General features: G+C 49.1%; 1 protein-coding gene across 1 annotated transcript in view; it reads left to right on the forward strand.

The window, feature by feature from the left end:
* Window positions 1-23083, forward strand: part of NDUFV3 (NADH:ubiquinone oxidoreductase subunit V3) — a 157271-nt gene that overhangs the window by 21817 nt on the left and 112371 nt on the right. Inside the window, exon 2 of the mRNA XM_069635658.1 lies at window positions 6236-6329. Coding sequence (XP_069491759.1) covers window positions 6236-6329 — 94 coding nt within the window. The remainder of the gene's footprint in view (window positions 1-6235; window positions 6330-23083) is intronic.

A 23083-nucleotide genomic window follows, 5' to 3' on the forward strand; every position in this document is an offset into this window, starting at 1 on the left:
GTTGAACTCCTTCTGCAAGTTGTTGCGACCAGGTTAGCAAAAGTGCTAGTAGAGTAGTTGGCAACAAGAATAGCAGATACTGAAAGACCTTTGTCCATCCGGCAGGCCGTAAGGAAACCCGAGGAGGGTCGGCCTACTGAGCCTTTTGATGCCAGAGCCAAAAAAAGTTTGTATCCGTCGAGCGAAGGATTTTTTTTATCAGCCAAGTCAAAAGAGCCGAGGTTGACATCACTGGGCGAAGTTAGATGTAGGTAGCCCCTGGTATTCCAGGAACCTAGCCTAGGTTCAGTGGGTGCATTCTCGATGGATGCCGGCGAGTCTGCCGAAGGGCTCTTGTTCTTGGGCTGCTATTTTGAGCGCTGCGTTAATAGAGCTTTCGGTAGACAAGCCCAGAAGCTAGACGGGGTACGGATATTGTTGATTGACGCTGACAGGCCCCCTTTCTCAGTTTGGATAGTTTTAGTAAGCTTCCTGTTGCTTTCTTTTCGCTCTTTGTGAAGATTGAGTTTGGCTTCAGATTCCTCTGCATTTGGATCCGCTGCTACTGCTCCAGATAGTATTCGAAAATCGTGCGAGATGAGTTGATTCTGAGACAAGAAACTCACTTTTGGGCTACGGGACCTCTTCATTGCAGAAGGTCGTGAGGGGATTTGAGGAGTTGTAGTGGGAGCGAATTTAGTTCGCAGTTGGTAATTGTTTTCGCTGTTTGTTCGTGCTTTGCTCCGTAAAGGTTCAGAGCTTTTGGGTTTTTCCTGCTCTACAGACTCGTTCTGTAGCGATAAATGGTATCCTAAGCTTATAAAGTCCCTCTCTCGGTCAATCGGTGTGTTTTTGATTCTTCTTGAGAGAATGTGAAGATGGCAAATCGCTCTTCCATGATAGTGGCTTGGTTCTACTATCCATAAGTCATCTGACTTTATTTGGATTAGCTTTGGGGTGAGAAGCATCAAGATCAAGGTACCTACTCTGTTCAGTATGACTTCATCTCGGTTTTCTTTAGTTTGTTCCAATTTGAGAATCCATTTCCCAGGCTGTTTCTCGAACTTCGTTGGGTTTTTATATTTATTCGTTTGTGATCTGTAGTGCTGAGCTGCATGGGTTTTGTTTTGCCTGGGGATGACCTCCCGATTTTGGGTTCCTGATGTCGGTTTAGAAGACTGTGTAGGATAGGGAGGCAAGCCCGATGTATGGAAGCAGTTTGATAGTTGCTGCCCATGCTCTTTCGGCCGTGCTTTAGATTTGTTTGTCCCTTCTTTAGGGTTCTGTTTTGTTGCATGGTCATTAGCACTATTTGGCAGTAGCTTGACTCTGGCTAACGCTGATGCTTCAATTTTCTTTCGGCGGTCCTCTAAGGTCATGAAGTGGGGGTGGAATCCTTCATTCTCTCGGCTACTGTTTACTACTGGGTCGTTGGTATGATGGTCCAGTCGGGGAGAACTGCTTTGATCATCAGCAAGCTGAGCCGGTGAACCCATGAGAGACCACATCCGAGTGTTCTGTAAGGTTCATCAGGTCTGTATTTGACATGAAATCCTCTGTTATTGGCGAGTTCTTTGCTTTTTGATTTGTGGGAGTGTCGTGGAAATTTAGAGTCTCAATCCTTTTGGGACACTTCAGTGCAAGAGATGTGTTCTGACGGGGTTGTAGGAACAGACTTATAAACAGAGCTGATTGTTTTTTTGAAAAGTACTTTCAGGTCGACTATTTCCAAATTCCCCAAAGGACGAATGTGTTTAGGCTTTGCAGGTTAATAAATGGAGTAGGGTTGTTCCGTCGGTTCAGATGATGGTATATTTAGTTTTTCTTCTTCGTCAACTACTAAGACAATATTTGTAGCTGATCCAACTGCAGTTTTTGTCGGTGACAGTTGAACTTTCTTGGGAGCCAGTGTGGTTCTCGCAGAGGAAGAGGAGTTGACCAAGAAGTTTGAGGTCAAGTCGATGCGGGGGAGTGGGATGGTTGCCGAAGCTGCTTGCACAATTTGGGAGTTGCGTTTATCCAAATGATTCAAGGCAGTTTCTATTGCCTGAAGGCGCGAAGAAATGGCAACCATGTTTGCACATGGCATGTTTTTATTTTCATTTTCCGCTTGGGCCATAACATGGCCTTCTAGGAAGATGAGCTTTGTATGTCTCATGGCCTGTAAAGTTGTGTGGTCCTTTAGTGTGTCGTAGAGTGATTGATATAGTTTAGTGAAAGGAGCCAAAGCTCTTGTAAGTGTGGACATGTATGAAAGTAGATCTTGCTTCTTTAAAGGTTTTTCTTTGGTGTGTGTTGTGGCATTTCAATGTAGGCCATGCGTAGGAGTCGAGGGGATCGGAAAACCTGATCTGTCGGAGCTTGGCTCGTGGTCTTGGAACGAGTTTCTCCTGTCTCTGTGGTCCAGAGAGAATGGTTTTTGGTGGACATTTTGATGGCGTCGGAATTGTTGCTCATTTCGGTGTGTGCTCTTTTTTTCATTACAAGGGGCTAATTTTGGCCCTGTTATATCCTGCGATTCATTTATAGATGGTGGCGAGCGCAAGGTAATGTTCGATGTAGCCACTTTTATTTGACTTCGTTGTGGCCCCGAATGGGCACCACACTCTAAGATTTGTGTCTGATCTTTAAGTAATACAGATGGAGAGGTGCTCGATAGAGAGGGTAGAGAGTTTGAAGTTGAAGGCGGGCAAATATTTTGGCCAAAAACAAAGTCTTCGGGAGTCAGGTTTAGGTTTACAAGACCGGATGTTATCTGTATATCTGTGATGTCTGCGCACACAGTTAAGTTATCTGTTAAAGTGGCACTAAATTCAGAGGTGGCTAGCATAGTCTTTGGTGCCTCATCAGGTCTTCTTTGCTTATTTGGTGGTTGTAAGTCAGAGACTGCGTCAAGCAGTTCAGCATCCGTCAGTTCTTTCAATAAACCAGAGCTCCTGCCCCCTTGTTGCTTCAAAAAAAAAAAACAAAAAAAGTTTGCCAAGGATGACAGGGGAGAGAGAACGGGGCCGAATGGTCTTACTTTATTTAGAGGCTGTTTGGATCTTGCAGACTTTTGTTTATCTGTTCTGGCGCCTCTTTTCCTCTTTACTTGGATTGTATCCCGCGCTGGGCGGGGGCGTTTCTTTGGGTTTGGCCTTTCGTTATTGACAGGTGGTTGCAGCTGCTGCTTACCAGGAGGGCGTAGCTCAGGTTCTGTAATGGGGCTGCAGGGCCCCTGTTCTGATGACGCTTCCAAAGGCACGTCATCCGAGCGGGCTCCTCCTGGACAGGGTGGGAGCTCTGCCAGATCAGCCCTCTCCCGGAGCGAGACCCGCTACTGGGCGCCCCCGCCCTCGCGAGGACACAAACTCAGACCACAAGGAGATCCGAGGCAACGGGGAAACACCAAGGCATCCCGTGATTCCACACACGCCCCCGAGTTCAGACCCCTCTGCTCTTCAGCCGAGCTCCGAATCGCCTCGGCGGGAGAGGGGGCGGGGGAGCTGCGAAGTTCATGGACTCCACGATGATCCTCGACCAACTCTAAGCTGCAATCCACGGGGAACGACACAGGCCCGATCCCACACCCACCAAAGCACATCGACCCGAATGCAGACTCAGCCCCCCCTGTGAGGAAAGCCGGTAAGCGAGCGGGAGGTGGCCCAGCGGGCAAGATTGTGGGGCTGCGTGTGATGCTGTCCTCGGGACTTGATTGTAAGCGGGGCCCCGTTGAGAGCTGTGATGAAGTTATCAATGTTTCTTGAGTTTTCGATGCACAATTAAGTGTTAGACACAGTCTTGATCCGAGCGAGTGTAGAGAAAGCTTTGGATCTTTTTTTCCTGCCTTTTTCGTAACAGTTTTCAAGGGTCTGGTGATACAATGGGTCAGCGGGTTCCAGCGTTTCAGTGTGCAAAGGTTTGTCTAAGCGCTGGCGAGGGGGCAGACTTCGTAGGCGGCTATTGTCGTCTTCGATGGGAGACAGGGAGGCAGCAGTCATTCCAGTCACGATAGCCATGACTGCACGACTGCCACTCTCCACCACTCCGTGTCCGCTCCGTGGTCTGGTTAGGCAGATGTCGGTAGTTCAGAGACTCCTCCAGTAAGGAATGGACAGGTTGGACAGACTCGGCAGGGTAGACTCTCTGCACGACTGCCACTCTCCACCACTCCGCGTCCGCTCTACGGTCTGGTTAGACAGATGTAGGTAGTTCAGAGACTCATCCTCTAGTAAGGAATGGACAGGATGGATAGACTCAGCAGGGTAGACTCTCTGCACGACTGCCACTCTCCGCCACTCTGTTACAATTATAGGAGTATGGGCGCAGTGATTCACAAAGTAAAAAGACCCGCAGACTCTGTAAGAGAAATCGAAATGCAGTGAGAGGACCACTGAATGCTGTAGGAGAAATGGGCAGTAATGCAGTGAGTGATAACATAGAGGACAGTGGATGGTGTAACATAACTATGCAGTGAATGCCATAAGAGAATAAAGTGAAAGGAGCACTGGATGTTTTGATAGAAATGATAAGGAAGAGAATGGAATGTGGAAAGGGAGCAGTAAGGGATAAAATGAAAGGACCAGTGAAGAATAAAGTGAAAGGAAGCATGGGATGCAGTGGTCAGTAAAATGAAAGGCACAGTGGGATGCAGTGGAGGAGTACAGCGAAAGGAACCAGAGGATGAAGTGATGGATGTATTGACGAATACTATCCCAGGTGCACTGGGATTTGGTGTAAGACAGTACGCCAGTGAATGGAGCAGTGGGGTGTGGTGATGAATGCAGCCATGGTAGTGGGGTGCGGTGGAGTAGAGGTTTGCTGGAAGAGAGACAGTATTAAGAGCAGTTAGTGGCTGGAACAGTGGGTGGCAGCAATGAAAGTAGCAAAGGATTATGGGATGCAGTTGGAGGCAGTGCTGGATCCAGTCGGAGGCATAGTGAGACTGTCGGGTCTACATTTGCTGCAAAGTCCCTCACTTTACTGATTACATACTTTGTAAATAATATATTTTTTTCTGTCAAAAAATAACCTTTAGCACACAAAGCTAATATTTGGCTGCAGGCGATACTAGGCTGACTGGTGATTGGGGCGAGGAATTGACATAGTCCAGTCTTGCTAGAAGCAGCGAGTGATGTTTGGCTGCAGACAATACTAGAGTGACTGGTTATTGGGGGCGAGGAATTGACATGGTCCAGCCTTGCTAGGAGCAGCAAGGGATGTGGCTATGTTGGATTCAGCGAGGGATGTGCTTGATGGCACTGAGAGATGCCGTGAGGGATGTGGTTGACGGCAATGATGGATGCCGTGAGGGATGTGGTTGACGGCAATGATAGATGCCGTGAGGGATGTGGTTGACGGCAATGATAGATGCCGTGAGTGATGTGGTTGACGGCAATGATGGATGCAGTGAGGGATGTGGTTGGCATTGCTGGAAGCATCAAGTGTTGTGGTTCATGATATTGCTGGAAGCAGCGAGGGATGTGGCTATGATGGATGTGGTTGATGGCAATGAGACAGTGATGGATGTGGTTGGTGGCAGTGATGGATGTGGTTGGTAGCAGTGATGGATGTGGTTGGTGGCAATGATGGATGCAGCGAGGGATGTGGTTGGCGGCAGTGATGGATGTGTGGTTGATGGCAATGATAAATGCAGTGAGGGATGTGTGGTTGATGGCAATGATAAATGCAGTGAGGGATGTGTGGTTGATGGCATTGCTGGAAGCAACGAGGGGTGCGTTGGCAAAGGCAGTCGGGGCAGGCCCTATTTCATACAGTTCTGTTAAATCTAGTGTATCTGCCCCCCAAAATATGGTCTTTAACCACAAGAAGTTTTTTTTTGTCTTCCAAGTATGTTAAATGGCCCACAAATGTGTAGAATATCCCAACATCACTTGTCATGGTACAGTGGGGAAATTTCGGAATGTAGATTAGCAGCTGAAAGATATGCAGTGTGCTAGCGAGGATTCACCTGCGACAGTGAGGAACTGAATAGAGGCATTAAAGGGATGGAGTGGGAATCCAGAGTGAGAGGCTGATTTGCTCAAGGAAGTGAGTGATGCAGTAGGAGCTGCAGAGTAAAATGCATTGAGGTGATATATAGTGAGGCCCTCAATGCATTTTACTGTGAGGGCAATGGGAAATGTAGTAGAGGCAGTGGTTAACGACGCAGGGATGCCATGCAGACGGAGAGCTCACAATGTTCATAAATTTACAGTGCAATGTCTGCAAGCTTTGAAGTCTGTAAAACGTCAGAAACTATGTTTGCCTTTTGCAGATTCTGCAGCTGGAAGCCCGAAGTCTCCGAGCTGTGCCCCCCGCCATCTCACTCTGCACAAAAACAGGAGCGCCAAAGAAAGAGCCCAAAAAAAGTAAGTCTACATCGTCAGTGGACTATGATGCGATGGGTTAGAAGCTGGAGCATGGGAAGCATGAGTGGAAAGGGGTTAGCATTTAGACTGCCACACATTTTACTGTCTGCCACATGCTCTTGGGATTTTGGCTTTAGCAAGTGTGTACGGACAAGGAGTCTGGTGTGAGTGGAAGCTGGTAAGAGCAACTTGGAGTTGTGTGCGCATAAGCTGCTCTGAGCTTCAGAATCAAGGGGGAGCAAGGCATTGTTTTAAGAAATGAGAATTGTCCAACAAAAATAACATGTTTGAGAACCTACACTCACGCTTGAGGGCTCCTTGTTCTTGTTGCACGCTCTATCTTTCTTGGTGCAGTGACTTTGTGGGGTTTTCAGGGGTGTTGCTTCTGTTCTGGCATCTGTGGCTTTCTAGATTGCCATCTTGCTCCCCTTGCATTTTCTTGCTGCTTCCTCCTTATTTCCGATTCCTTCTGCATAGTTTTCTCAGCACTCCTACAACTCTTTCAACCTCCCATTCCCCTACCTGAGACCACTCCCATATGTTTGCTGATGGGCACTTGTGGTCTTCCCCAATGTGTTTTTATTTTTTTATTTTTGTGTGTGTTTTTTGTCCATCTTCTCCGGTACTGTGCTGCTTGTTTTCCTTGTACGTACAATCCTTAATACTCTGTCCCTCAACATCCCGATGGCCTTCTCTGCATCTGTATCGTCAGTCCCTCCCGAGGTTCCACTAGAGCGAGCATCAGCAACCGTTGGATCTCTAGATGTTTTGGACTACAGCCTAGTCAAGGATGAGGCATCATGGGCTTCATAATTCAAAACATCTGGAGAGATGCAGATTGTGGACCACTGCAGCCTAGCAAATCGGGTAGGGCAAGGTGCACCTGTCTGCAAGTGACACAGACCTGATCTTGGGTTGAAACTCCTTTTGGTGGCAGCAGCTTAGCTTCAGTGCACTGCAGGTCATGTACAGCATTGACTCAGAAATCCAGATGAGCGGTACATGGAGCCCACATGCCATCAAAAAGGAGAGCGTCATAACAGGTGAAGAATGTGAGAAAGGGGGGGCGTGGCTTGGAGCGCGCCATCGATGTGGTCGCTCCTCTGAGGCCGCCCGTGGGATGCCCGCCGCCGCCGTCGAATTCCGGCGGTTTTAAGCGGGGTTCTGCATCGCCAATGCCATCTAAAGCGACCGGAACCGACATGGCACAACCTGGCTAAACATAGCCTTCGACCGAGGAGGCGTTCTACCAGAATTCAGCGGCTGAACTTCTCCCCCGTCTTCGACCGAAGAAACCAAGATGGCCGCCAAGCCGGAACCCAGCAGCACACTCCGCACCCGGCGGTAGCGGGGCCCTAGAACACCGAGGAGCTGGAGAGGGGGAGCAGAATCTAAACCAAGGCGACCCAGAACACTCCGGGTTGCGGCGACCACGGCTTAAATACACTCTGAGGGGCCGAGAGAGCAGGCTTCCACCCCTCCCCCCGCTACGCAGAACAAGTCGGGACCCCCGCGGCCATCCTGCATCATCCCCGACGGAGACCCTCTCCCCACACCAACGTTTCCTGGGGCGACCCTGCCCGCTCCCCCAGATCTAGTCCAGAGCGGGGGTCGAGGGTGAGGAACTCCCCGAGTGCAGTCTTCCGCCGTCCTAGGCCTCGCTGCTACTCTCTTAATCAAGACCGCCTGACACGAGCAGCATGTCGAGGCAGACGAAGGTGAGCAAGGGCACAGATATCTCCACCATGTTTACGGCTCCGGAGAAACCCAAGAAACAGGATCCTCCTAAACTGACCCCACAGAAGCCACAAGAGGATAGGGGTGCTCTCGCCACCAAAGGAGACCTGATAGCCTTCATGGCAGACATCAAATCGGAGTTCCGCGCCTGCCTCTCGGAACTCACCGCTAAAGTTGACCAAACGGATCAGAGGGTCACAGAACTCGATTCCCTGCATCACAAATACGAGATCCTGGAGTTCAAACATGAAGACCTGGAAAATAGGGCACGTCGAAATAACCTCCGCATTCGGGGCGTCCCGTCCTCTATACCCGACAACAAACTAGCAGACTCCGTGGGAAGCTTCTTCGAGGCCTTAATCCCGGATCTGGACAAATCCCAGCTCCTGCTGGACCGGACCCACAGACTCCGCCCGCGCCGTGGGACAGATTCGGACCCCCCCCCCCCAGATGTTATCACCAGGGTCCATTTCTTTACGACGAAAGAGGCAATATCAGCGATCAGTCGCCGAAGAGATGAGATCACTTTTCAGAGCACTCCTCTTCAAATATACCAGGACTTCTCACCACTCGCCCTCCAGAAAAGAAGAGCACTTCAGCCTCTGACATTGTTCCTCCAGGAGCAACAGATCCGTTACAGATTGCTGTTTCCGACAGCTCTCCAGTTTACATATAATGGCACCCTACGCCGAATCAGCCACTTGGAAGACGCTGAGAAAATCGTACACCCAACCTCACCCCGAGATTCTTCCACGCCAATCCCAGAGGGGACAGAAGATTTTGGACCGCTTCCCTCTCCAAAGCCCAAACGCACGCCATGGTCGTCGACCCAGCGGAACAACAGAAAGAGATGAACGGGGACGCTTCCACGATCCCAGGCTCCGTCAGCAAGTAAGCCTCGACACAGATGCCCCTGCTTGAAGTAGGACCCGCCACCTAGATTTCGAGCTCACCAACCTTGAACACGGTGGCGGCGGGCCACACCCATGGTTCATACCCACTCCAAGGATACTTTCCATCCTTTGTTTCTTGGAAACCCACAGTACACGATATGTGATGGGACAGTTGGCCCTGTTGGCTTTAGGTACGACCGTACTGACAATGTCGGTCTACCTCCCTGTTAAAGTTGCGGCCCCCCGTTGGGGCTCCGCGTTAAAACCTCAAGTGCAGGATGATATCAAGAGTTTCCCCTACAGACATGGCAGTTGAGCCACCACCCCTTGACCCCCCCCTAAAGGCAATTCTACTAAAACTTCGTGACGAAGACGCAGCGATAGCTATGCTTCAAGAGACCCACCTGCTGAAACTTCAAGAGACCCACCTGCGGAAACGAAAATATGCCCAGAAGGCCGATTTACAGCGATTAAATGCCTCCTAATGGGGGATCTATATACCCTCATTTCAGTATACGCTCCCAACACTGGACAGTCACACTTCTAGGACTCCTTGGGCACATCTCTCGCTAGCTTTGTGGAGGGACAAACAATTGTCGGCGGGGATTTCAACAGGGTTCCTGACCCCACCAAAGACCGATCACACCCCCCGACTCCAAGCGACTTCGCCCAAGCACTCGGCCTCCTTCGCTTCTTCAGGACGCTGGAGATAATAGACTCATGGCGGGTGTTCCACCCTGACGAAAAAGATTTCTCCTTTTACTCTTTTGTCCATCGCACCTTCTCAAGGATCGACCTGTTCCTGATCTCCCCGCATACGTTCCCCTCAGTCAAAGAGGTCACCATCGGCACAAGAGCGATATCCGACCATGCCCCAGTGCCCCTGGAACTCCGGGTTCATAACCCTAACCCCAACATCCCGCGTAAATGGATGCTGTATTACCCGATCCTCAACGACATGGCCACCAGAGACAAGATCGCAACAGGAATAAGAAACTTCTTTAATGAAAACCCAGCCTCAGACACCTCATTAGCGAACAACTGGGACGCCATGAAGGCAGTATATCGGGGGCTCCCTAATAGCCCAAGGTGCGGCCTACCATCGAGACAGACGTCAGACCCGGACGGCCCTAGAGAACTAACTAAGAGAGGCTGAGGCACTCCATAAGGAGAAAGGCTGGTCCCCCAAAACACAACAGATCATCTTTACGGCACGGAAAGAACTGGAAGCCCACTATGCGGAACAAACCGCCCAGCTAATGGCGAAGGCCAAACAGTCATACTACGCGAAGGGCAACAAGGCGAACAAGTTTCTGGTGGCCAAACTAGCCAAGCAGAGACGCATCAACGCAATCACGGGCCTGCGTGATGCCAACAGGTTCACACTATACTCAAAGCCCAAGAAGCAACGCCTTGCAATAGATTACTTGGCCCAAATCATGAAAGCAACCCCACAAAACGTATCACAACAGCAGGAATACCTGCAGCAGGCAGTAGTGCCCTGGATCTCTGACGCAACGAGAGACGAACTGGAGGGGCCCATCACAGGGGAGGAAATTGAGGAGGCCATCAAATCACTTAAAACACGGGCCCCCGGCCCAGATGGCTTCTCAACCAGGTTCTATAAACTATTCAGAGCACAACTGACCCCCCACCTGGCTACCCTATTCAACTCCTTCAGGGAAACGGGTGCGGTGACCCCATCGATGCAGGAATCAACCACCATCCTCCTGCCCAAACCTGGAAAAGACCCAAGAAGCATAACATCCTACAGACCAATCGCACTCTTAAATATCGATGCGAACATATACTCAAAAATTCTAGCTACCCGCTTGAATCGCATCTTGCCGAAGATCATCCACCCCGACCAGGCAGGTTTTATCCTACACCGGGCAGCAGGTGACAACATCCGGAGAACCCTGAACCTGCTGGACCTCGCCTCCCGGAACTCCCAAAAACTAGTCTTAGTGGCTCTCGATGCAGCTAAGGCGTTTGATAGGGTGGATTGGACGTTTATGAGACACACCCTAGGGGCCTTGGGCTTCGGACCAGCTTTACAAACGATGGTTCTAGCCAACTATGATAGCCCTAAAACAAGCCTGAGGATCAACGGCCACAACTCTGCCCCAATCCCCTTATCATGCGGAACCCGGCAAGGCTGTTCACTGTCGCCCTTGCTCTTTGCACTCACCATGGAGCCCTTCGCACCAAAAATAGGCGGAATGACCAAATCAAGGGCATACAAAGTGGCCCCACGCACCGTAAACTCGCCCTGTACGCGGATGACATTTTGCTCACGATCTCGGAGGCCCACTCATCCCTCAAACACACGATACACGAAATCGCCAGCTACGGCGAAGTCTCAGGCCTCACCATAAACTTCGATAAATCATCCGCCTTGGGTATTGGCCTCACCCCAGCAGAACAAGAACCATTGACTAGGATGTGCCCAATAACATGGGGAAAAGAGCGCCATCCCCTAACTAGGGGTCTACATCCCGGCTGACCCAAGGGATACGTACAAAGCCAATTTTCCCCGACTCTTCAAAGAACTGGAAGGCGACTTGAAGCGCTGGGAGACCCAAGAGATCTCCCTGCTCGGGCGCATCACTGCATGCAAGATGAACCTCCTTCCGAGATTCCTATACACATGCGCCTCACTACCAGTGGCAATCCCCACGCCAACTCTCCGAGGGATCCAGAGGAAAATGCTGAACTTTATCTGGAGAGGTAAGAAAGCGAGAATCCCTCTCAGAACTATGCTGGGGAGCTCCAAATTGGGAGGGCTAGGGGTCCCAGACCTACAGGCCTACAGAGTGGCAGCCCAACTGGCCCAGGTCCAGGCCTGGCAAAATACGACAAACCGCCCCAGATGGGTGGAGCTGGAACAATCACGGGCACCCCTACCCCTGCGATTTCTACCACACATCCCGCCCCCCTCAGGTCCCATTGGGGAGAGCTCCTGCTATCAACTAAACACACCCTTAGCACCTGGGACTGGGCGCTAAAACGAAAGGGATTGCCAAGAGGACTGAGCCCTCGTTCCCAGGTCTTTCATAATCCAACGTTCACACCGGGTATGAATCCTCGCAACTTTCGTAACTGGATCAAAGGTGGGCTGGAGACCATAGACCAGCTGTATACGGGGGAGAGACCTCTCACATTCGCCCAATGCAAGGAGAAGTTCCAACTCCAGGAATGGGATAGATTCACATATATTCAACTACGCCACTGGTGCTCGCATCCCCAAACCTTGCAAGCAGCATCACACCCTCCTACTGCCTTAGAACTCACCCTGGGAGATCTTCCAACCCGCGGCAGAGTATCCACCCTGTACAGACGCTTTCTAAGCGACTTCCTGACCGCAAGAACCCGCTGCATAGCCCAATGGGAAGCGGACACGGGTCACCCGATAGAGGATCAAACCTGGGTTGACATATGGACCAGAACACATACCTCGTCCACCTGCATCACCAACAGGGAATGTGCGTATAAGATCACGCTGCGGTGGTACTATCCGCCCCTCAGACTTCACCATATGAACCCCCAGGTGGACCACTCTTGCTGGAGAGGATGCGGCCACTCAGGCTCCTTCTTCCACATGTGGTGGGACTGCCCGAAGATCCAACCATTCTGGAAAGCTTGCCTAGGGTCCATCTCACAAATTACCGGAACGATTCCCTTGGAACCAGAACCGGTTTTGCTGGGTGCTCCAATTCCCGGGACCTATCCGCGCTCCGGACCCAGAGCGAAACTAGTAACTCACTGCGTAGTAGCAGGGAAAACGGTGGTGGTCCGAACCTGGAAAACCCCGGAAGGCCCTCACATAGCCCAATGGTGGACCAAACTTTGGGACATTCTGATAGCGGAGAAGGTGACGGCAGCACAAGCGGAACTCTTCATTGTTTCCAGAATATCTGGGCCCCAGTGCTGGAATTCGACCAGCGCTTCCCCGCCCTGACCTACAAACCCACCAGGGCCCGCTGGATCTTAGATCCCGGAGGAAGACACCTAGTCGCTGAGGCCCAATTCGGACTGCCCGGGAGGGAGGAGCCCGCCTACAGGGCCTATGGGACAGATGGACCAGGGGGAGGAGGGAGGGAGAAGTCGCAGGGGGGGGATAGAGGACTGGGGTTCAACATGCCTAAATAACCACTGCTTATAATGTCTGTACTTATCATCCTGCCTTGATTTAAAATAAACAAAGTTAAAAAAAAGAATGTGAGAAAGCAGTGGGTAAACGCATGAACAGGTGTGCAAAGAGAACTAACCTGCACGACCACCCGGGGCACAATTGACCCCCATTGTTGTATCCTGTTGCATGCCTCGGGAGCGTGAGGTGGACGTCACCGTCTCGCCTCGCGTACCCGAGGCTATTACGTCATAAAAGTCACAAGCTTTGACAACGGTCATTCAGGCGACCCTGCCATTGCTGAATGGGGTTTTGTGTTACTTTATACTTATACTTGTTAAAGAATAAAAAAAAATCACTTGCTACATCCGCGCCATCAATTACTACAATAGTGGCGACGAGGAGGGATGACCCAGTGAGGAAAGACGCCAGTCGCGCGTTTAAGTATCAAGAGCAGCAGCGCACCGCTGGATACATAGAGGCATATAACGGACACAACAAGCGTTATGTAGTGCCAACCTCCTTATCGGCATGCTGGAGCGGACATCTACTGCGCTCCACAGACTCTTGTAAGTGGCTTTCGGTGTGGCAGGAGTGATGCGTTTGAGGCAGTGCCCGGACTTCAGTTTGGGGTCGAGTGCGCCTGCATAACATTTTCAGCCTGTTTGAATTCTGCTGTAAGGCACGTACCATGCATCTCTTAATTAAAACGAGCAAAGGAATCGATTTTCTTTTGACTATAACGTCACGTGGAAGCTTTCAGTATGGATTCCCTGCCAGAAGTCACAACTGTGCCATCCGGTGCTTGTTTAATGGTATTACTGGTTGATTTATTTTTCATGTATCTTGGAAGACAATTCAAAGTCCTTTGGGATCAGCTCCTTTATTGTTTTGGCCAGATCGTTCCCAGAATACTTATTTGAAGCACTGCAATTAACTTTACACCCTTCAGGCGGTGGGGTGTTTGGTATTTTTGGCGCCGCGCTCTGTCCTTACAGCAACCCTGGTTTAGCTGGCATAATTCTCTGCGCACTGCATTGCCAGCTACAGAGATTCCACCCTGTGGAGTCTAGGAAGGGTATTATCCATATTCAGAGGGGTTGAACTGTAGTACCTGTGTACCCTGTGTGTGACTGTCCCAACTTCATCCAGAAGTGACTGTGGGACAGACTCCTGTCTGAAGATTAGTGATAGACCATGCAAAACGTAGAGCTACCACTCAGATACCCGACGAACCACCAATTCCATGGGAAGATTGGTGAGATTTATTTAAATTTTTTTTGTGGCATCTCTGGGTGAAGGGTATTCTGATGAGCAGAAATTCTCTACCCTTATTTGTTGTTTGGGTGCAGAAGCAGCGAGGATAATCAAAAAACGTCCAGATGTTGTCGATGATGGGGGTAGAGGGGATGGTGAGGGTTTATATGGCCCAGCTATGAAAAAATGGCAGGCACTTTTTGGGAAACAAACCAATATAGTTTTGGAAAGGTACAAGTTCTTCTCTAGGAAACAGGATCTGGGGAAAGCCGTGGACCTTTGTGGCTGACCTCAGGGTATAATTGGCATCATGCGAGTTCACAGGGAATGAGGCAGAGTATATCCGAGACCAGTTAATGTTGCATACGTCCAACCCCAAAATACAGGAACGGTTGTGGCAGGCAAAGGGTCCACCCTTAATCAAGACCTTGACGATTGCCAAAGGAATGGAATTAACTAGCATGTTCCTTGATGTAAATTCAAGGGGCAATAAGGAGTTCGTACAGGCCATTGTAGAAAAGGTGTGGGAAAATACAGGAGGAGCTCAGTAAACAACGGTATGTGCCATGAAAAAGTCTTACATTTACAAGCCCAATAGGGGTAACAATGGTGGTGGGTGGGCCACAAATACTAGCGGTAACAATACATTTGCATGTGACAACCGCAAAGGGCACTGTACCAGGAGTGGTTTCGAATAACAAGGCATGAGCTCAAAAGATGCCCAGCTATGAGGGTTAAATATAGACGGTGTGACATCATGGGGCATTTTGGTAGGTTGTGTAAATTCAACAACAAATCCCAGGAAGGGGACAGGCATGTGCAGTTTGTGGGGGAGGAGAAGGGAGAGTGGGAAAATTAAGATTGTTAACATTGTGGGGGTGATTGAAGAGGACGATGAAGAATATGCCCCTCCCACACCCCAAACCCCCAATGTGGAAATCATTGTGGCAGGAGGCACTCTGAAGGCACTTGCTGATTGTGTCTCCCTACACCATTATTTTGGAAAACAAGTACAAAGAGTTTTGGAGTGAGAAAAGTTATGTGCTGCACAATACCGACATAAGGCCACGCGCATACGGGGGAGGGAAAATAGACATCAGTTTTGTGTGGGGAGCTATTGCCTATTGGGACAGGATAACCAGAGGAAAAAGGTATGTGGCCAGTAAAGCGAATTGCTTGCTCGGGTGGCGTCATCCAGGGAAGTTGGGCATTGAATTGCATCCTGGCAAGGAATTACAAGGGAGATTGGTGGGGGAGAACAGAGCAGATGCATTTGCCAAGGATGTGGGTTCAAGATTCAAGAGTGTTTGGGCATGGCATTGGGAAATTGAAGGGATATTTCCACAAGATTGAATTGTCATCACATGCCAGACCTTGTGTACACAAACTCTCTTCCTTTAGAGTGCGGGAGAAGGTGAGAGAAGAATTACGTGGGTTATGTGAGCAGGACGTCATTGATCCAAGTGAGAGCAGCGAGTGGTTATCGCCAACTGTATTAACGCAACGACCCGATGGGCGGATTAAATTGTGTCGACCTGAGGAACCTCAATAGGTCGATTTGGCTAAATGGACATCCCCTACCCAAGATCAATGAGATGCTCATGACCATGGGAGAGGCAGAATGGTATATTAATCTGGATCTTTCTTCTGCATATTATCAAGTAGAACGACATCCCTCATCACGCCCCTTAACAGCATTCATCACCCCGATGGGCGCTTTCCAGTTCAGAAGGATGATGTTTGGGTTGGCATCTGCATCCGCAGTATTCCAGCGGTATGGGAGATTTGTTCAGGGGTGTACCTGGTGTGCAGTGTTTCCAAGGTGATATTCTGATTGGTGTAAAGAATGAATGTGAACATGATGCCAGGGTGTATGAAGTTTTACGCAGATTGAAAAAGGCAGGATTGACTGTCGAGTTAGCCAAGTGCCAGTTGAAAGTACACAAAGTTTCTTATTTGGGCCACAGTCTTACAAAGGAGGTAATGGTACCACGTCCTGAAATGGTGGACACTATTGTAAAAGTTAAGTCACCTTCCAACAAAGACGAGTTAAAATCATTTTTAGGTCTAGTAGAATTTTATTTCAAGTTTTGTGGAGAATTTCGTGGCAAAAAGTGAGCCTTGTTAAAGGACATGATTGGGTTCAGGTGGTGCTAGTAGAAGAAGGCGCGTTTTAGAGACTTAAAGGGGAAATAGCCAATGCTCCCAAGGTGTACAATTTCGATCTAGCTACTGAAACCATTGTATCGGTTGATGCATGAGTAGCTGGTATTTGTGCTGTATTGAGTCAGATTAGGAGGGGTAAGGAAGTACCAGTGGCTTTTGCTTCCAGAACTTTAACTGGCATTGAATCCAGATATTCCACCATCGAGCGGGAAAGCCTGGCATGCTACTGGGCCTCTCTGCATTTCAAGACATACATTTGGGGAATGCCCTGCAAGTTGAGGAGTGATCATAATCCCTTGGCTGATTTCTCCACCATGAAAGGTTCAGGGTTGGCAACTCCTAGAATTGCTAGGTGTTTAGCAGCTCTACAGAGTTACAACTTCATCGTAGAATATGTCCGGGGAAGTGTAACTCTGTTGCTGACTGCCTCTCCAGGGCCCCTCTTGACAGTGCTGATTCCACAGACATGTCACGGGAGTGGATATCTCAAATAAACAATACTGTAAGCCATGTTTTCTCCAAAAAGGTTTGGTTGGACGCACGCCGAGTCAGGACCTAGAGATGAGGTTGGCTATGTTATACATGGTCCAAGGAATCGTCAACATTTCCTTACTATAGATTTAGAGATGAATTGAGTAGTTCTGAATGGGCAGAGGGTGATTGATTGTTTTTCATTATGGGGTCTATTGACTAAGCACGCACACAGAGGTCATCTGGGAAACTAAAAGGAGACTAAGATCCATATTTTGTTGTCCAGGAATGGACGCCATGGTAGGCATTGAGGTGGGGAAGTGCATCCCATGTTCATGTTCTTAAAACCTTAAAGGTGGAAACTGGTAGTGTGGAAATTCCTGATAACGCAGGGGAAAACATTGCCATTGACTTTATGGGTCCCATGCCAATGTTGGGGAGAGAGAATGGGTTTGCCATAGTTGTGGTGGACTATGCCCTTTGATGGTTCGAGGTGGAATTTGTAGAGTGTGTGACAACTGGTGTAGTGATTATTTAGAAAAACTGTTTCTTCGTGAAGGATACCCCCAGATTATCATATCCGACAACAGTATTCCGTTAGTGTCTAATGGGATGAAGCGATATTTGGAACTACATGGCATATTGAATCACAGCACAGCATTATACAACCCGAGAGCTAACGGGTTGGTGGAACGGATCAACCGCATAATCAAGGAATCTATACAGTTATCCAAGGCAAATGGGTTGGAGTGGAAAAAAGGGTTGAAGGAACTGTTGATGGCACACCAGGACACCCCACATGTACGGAAATATCACTGTTCCAATTGATGAGGGAGGCCCATGCATTGTGATTCATATCCTGATTGGGTAAGGGACCAAGCTGTGGGGGGGGAGGGTACGAGAACACGAGTAGGATGCACAGTGTGAGGGCAGATGATGTTGTGAGGATCAGGAAACCTTTCCGAGTGTCCAAGGGAGGCTCTCAATACTATGACCCAATCTTAGTGACTAAAGAGGGCTAGAAACATGTGGTAAACAGTCATGGCAAACGCTGGAGCATGAGTCGTGTGGCAGTGGTTAACAATCCTGCTCAGAGAGAATGTCTTACCAATTGTGCAAGTTAAGACAACAGAGAGGAGGACTGGTATATGGAGGGGCCATTTCATGATGATAAGACTATGCTGTGAATGAAGAAGGCAACATGGGCACTGGTGAACAGGGCACGTCCACAAATGGGTCACCAGGTAGTGGGTCTCAACCCACTGCAGTGGAAATGGATGGTTGCGAGTGGGAAAGGCAAGGTGTTGGAATAGGTACCACAGAACAGGTAAGGAAAAGACTGTCCAAATATGATGACTTTGAATTATAAAAGTGATTATAATTCAGTTTCTTTTCTTCTGTAAATCGTGACTTGTATTACACAAATGATATGTTCAGTTCCTTTTATGTTTCCCTGGCCACTGTCCACCACACACATGTGGGAACTTATTTGGGTCGCACTATTGCTTCATGTTTAATTTATTTATTTTTTTAAACATATTTTATTGGTATTTAATCATATGAGCTTTGATTAACACGTAACAAATTAGGAGTTAACAATTTGTCTTGTCATTACGTGTGGTAACATTTAACAAAACGGGGAGAAAGAAAAAAGAAAAAGGAAAAAAAGGGGGGAAACAACATAATGAACAAACAAACAATCTTCGTTTGATGCTATGTCTTCTATGCTATTCCGTTTGGGGGCAGGGGTGGGGGGGGGCAAAAGTTCAAATGCAGAGAATGGTCCAAGTCGGGCATCTTCGTGAGTTAAGGTGAGTCTCTTTCAGAAATTATGCTGGTCCGGGCGTTCCCTTCAGGGGGGTTTGTGATCCGCAGTAAAGGGTATGTCTCTCAGTAGGGCTTTCCACGATTCATGGGTGTTGTTTGGTTCATCCACTCCGGAGTTGGCCCCTTCTTGCCATGCTCTGGTCTCTGCTTCAGTCCACCTTTCTAGTTCCTTAATCCAGCGTTCATATCTCGAACCTCCAGGTGACTTCCAAGCCATTGCAATGGTTCTTTTTGCAAGGATGCAGGAAAGGTCCATCAGCTTGACTACATGCTTATATTTACTCATTCTGGGGTGGGCTCCTAACAAGCATTCTTTCAGATCCCATTTGTATCTGGTGATGCCAGCTGCTTTGCAGGTCTGCTTGACTTTGGACCAGAGTTGCATCGTCTTAGTACAGGTCCAGAACATGTGGAGCAGGTCAGCTGTGTCAGTGCCACACCAGGGCCAATTCAGTGATGCTTTCTTGTTAAAGCTGGCCACCCTCTGTGGGGTCATATACGTCCTGTAAAGGACATTGATTTGTATTTGCCTGATTCTGGTGTTTCTAGACACCTCCTTGGGATAAAGTAGTATCCTTTCCCATTCTTTGTCCGTCAGTGTGATACCCAGGTCGGTTTCCCACCTTTCTTTTAGTAGCATGCTTTTGGGGTTGGGTTTGTCCATCAATCGGCTGTAGAGCCGGGACACTGGCTTCCAGCCGTCTGCTAGATCATGCATCTCTTGTAGTAAAGGGTCCGGACTGGGTTCCTCGGGCCAGTTGTCCCATTTTCTTTTAGCAATTTGTCTGAGTCGATGATGTCACAGAAATTGGCCGCTGGTGAGTCCTTCTGCCATTTGTATTTATTCAAAGTCTCTGAATTTGCCATCTTCAAACATGTCCCCCCCCCCAGGCATAGATCCCAGCTTTCTCCCAGCTTCTCGCCACCGCGAGGTCTGTTGTAGTTTTACAAGCGTCCACCAGGATAGGGGTGTTGGGCGAATATGGATGGCTCAATTGCAGGGTGGAGCGGGTTCTGGTCCAGATCTGTCTGCCCAGCTTTGCAATCATGGGGTCGTCCTGTGTCTGTTTCACTGGGTTCCAGAGTGTCTCTTTGGGGAACAGATTGGAGGGTATCTGTCGTAATAGTTCCAGCTCAGTGTTCGACTCATCCTGAAGCCATTTCGTCACGTGGCTAAGCTGTGCCGCTAAGTAATACATGAAGTTGCACTCCACCTTCTTTGTGACGCAACGTGAGAATTGATAGGGGTAGTTTGTGCCTGCATGGGCCCCATAGGAAGTCTCTGATTAACGTTTCCAGCTTCTTGAAGGGTGGACGGATGAAGTAGCAGATGTTTGTGAAAAAGTATAAAAAGCGAGGGAGGATTATCATTTTTGCAATGGCTGCTCTGCCCATCATTGCGAGTGGTAGTTTCGACCAGAATTTCATGGATTTGCTGAGTCCTTTCATTGTTATTTCGGTGTTGTGGTCGTGTGTGAGTTCTGGAGTGCGATGTATATTGACTCCCAGATATCGGAATTCCTCAGGGTGCGATTTTATCCACACAGCCGGCAGGTCGTCTTCTGGTAGGTCTCTGTGTCTGGCCAGTGGGAATGCACAGGATTTCGATCTGCTGAACTTGATCCCTGAGTAAAGTGCGTAGTTGTCAAGGACGTCTAGTATGACTTGTGCATTTACTTGTGGGTCCTTCAGGTATAAGAGCACGTTGTCCACGTATAGAGATATTATGGAGTAATGGTTGGCCAATTTGATGACCGCGTCAAAGAACTGCTTTCTAAGATAAATGGCGATCGGTTCCAAGCCTGTATAACATCGGTGACAATGGGCATCCCTGCCTGGTGCCTCGCTGTATCGCCCAGGGTTTTGAGATCATTCCTCCAGGCTTCACTCCTGCCATGGGTGAATTGTAGAGTACTTTGATCCATCTCACAAAGCCTTCTCCAAATCCAAACTCTCTCAGCACCTCAACCAGCCATTCCCAGAATATGGAATCAAAGGCCTTGATGGCGTCAAGTGAAAGCACTGCGAGATCTTCGTTTCTTGTGTGGGTTTCCGCCGTGATGTGCTGAAGCCTTCTCAGGTTAGCCGTGGTATTGTGTCCGGGGACGAAGCCATTCTAGTCATCATGAATTAAGGTTCCCAGCACCCTCGCAAGTAATTTGGCTAGAATAGTGGTCAGGATCTTGCTATCATAATTTAGCATTGCTAGTGGGCGATAGGAGTCTCAGTCTGTGGGTGGGTGGTTTGTTTGGCTTGAGCATGGGAATTATGATTCTCTTTCATGGTGTTGGGGAGAATTCCATTTTCGTATGCCTCCATGAAAACCTTGTGTAGTATTGGGGTGATGGTTGCTTCGTAGGCTTTGTAAAATTCGGGTGGAAGGCCGTCGCTACCAGGAGTCTTGCAGGTGGACAGAGACCTGATTGCTTCCGTAACATCTTCTGTGGTGATTTCCGCGTCTAATGCCTCTCTGTTCTTCGGATAGCTTTGGGAGTCCTATTTCTTCCAGGGTGTTCTTAATTTCGTCTATGGGTATTTGCTTGTCGTGGGAGTATAGTTTGGAGTAAAACTCCAAGAAAGCGTTGTTGATATCTTGTTTTGACTTATGTGTTGTCCCATTTTCGTCGGTGATCTCTGTCGGTAGGTGTCTGGGCTGTTCGCGTTTGCACAACCAGGCCAGTAGTCTGCCTGGTTTATCGGCTTCCTTATGGGCCCTGGCGGTGTTTGTTGTGAAATCAAATTCGGCCAACCCGTCTCAGGCTGTGCTGCATTCAACGCAAATTTCTTGCAGAGTCACTTCCACCTCTGGAGTGGAGTCGGAGCAGGCTTCGAGGCGCATTATTTCGGTTTCTCGCTCCGCTAGCGTCGCCATCAAGTGCTTCCGGATGCCTCCTGCCCCTGATATCGCTTATCCACGTGTCACTACCTTCATAGCCTCCCACAGCGTGCTCCCGTGCTCCAGCGCTCCAGCTTGATACAGATCCTTTGTTGGTATCAATGTAGTCCTCTAATTTGGTACCCAGTTATTCTCTGAAGTCATGATCAGTAAGGGCTGCGGTGGGCATTCTCCATGTCGGAATCGGTGGTCTGGGTCCTCTTAATTTCCATTGCATAATTAACGGCGAGTGATCAGAGATCGACCTTCCCAGGTATGCTGTGGTGTCTGCCAACGGAGTTTGTTCTCTGTCGATGAAGAGATAGTCAATCCTTGTGTGGATCTTGTGTGGGGCCGAGTAGAATGAGTAACTTCTCTCGGCAGGGTGTTCTCTCCAAATATCCACCAAGTTGAGGTGTTCCAGCGTGTCGTTGAGTGCTTGGGTGGCAGCGTTATGTGGTTGTTGAGGGGGTATAGATCTGTCCAAGGTTCAGTTTCTGACGCAGTTGAAGTCGCTTCCCCATATGAAGGTTCCTTCCCTGTGGTGTACCATCTTGCCGCATATTGTCTTGAGGTGTGAGGGTATTCCATGATGCGGAAAGTAGTTCACCAGGCAGATCGCGATGTGCTCGATGGTTCCCCACATTATTAAATACCTGCCTTCTGTCGGCCTCTGTGCCTAGCAGTTGAAATGGAACGTTCGGATTCACCCACGTGAAGACCCCTCGAGCATAGCTGGAGTAAGATGCTCCTTTCCCGGTGCCTCCCCATCATTCTGCCAGCTTGGATGAGGACTCCTCCGATAGGTGGGTCTCTTGAAGCATTGCAATCGAGATCTTCTTTCTGCGGAGATAGGATTGTATCCAATTCCTTCTTAAGGATGAGCCCATCCCGCGTACATTCCACGTCATAATTTTCAGTTGTGTTGCCATTGGGATCAAGTGGTGTGTCCTTTGTCTGCCCATTCTGATACCGTGCAGCAGCCGTTGATTCTCATCGGTGCTTTCCCGTTCTCGGCTCTTAGTTCTGATCTTGTCCAAAATCTGTGGTGACTCTGCCCTCTGCCTCTTCAATTGTGGTAATGTGAAGACTGTGTAACCAGTAGAACATTTAACGAAACTGGAACTGGTGCGCCCAGCGACTGCATTTTTCTTGCAGTGCTCAGGCGCTCTCCCGCCGTCAGGACCCATCCTGGTATCGGGCTCGAGCTGGGTCGGTCAGGCAACTGGCCTGTCCTGGTCTGTTCGTGGGGGTTAAGTCCTGTGCCTGGTGCGGGCCCAAGCGAGGGCCGCATCTATTTAGCTAACTATAGTGTAGGTTACTTCCTTGGTGGCAGATTGCCCATGTTTTGCGTTGGAGTTGCGATGCAGCAAGTGTTGGTGGTTCATGTGTGCTT

Source organism: Ambystoma mexicanum, chromosome 7p, assembly GCF_040938575.1.
Source record: "Ambystoma mexicanum isolate Mex_15411 chromosome 7p, UKY_AmexF1_1, whole genome shotgun sequence".
Taxonomy (NCBI): Eukaryota; Metazoa; Chordata; class Amphibia; order Caudata; family Ambystomatidae; genus Ambystoma; species Ambystoma mexicanum.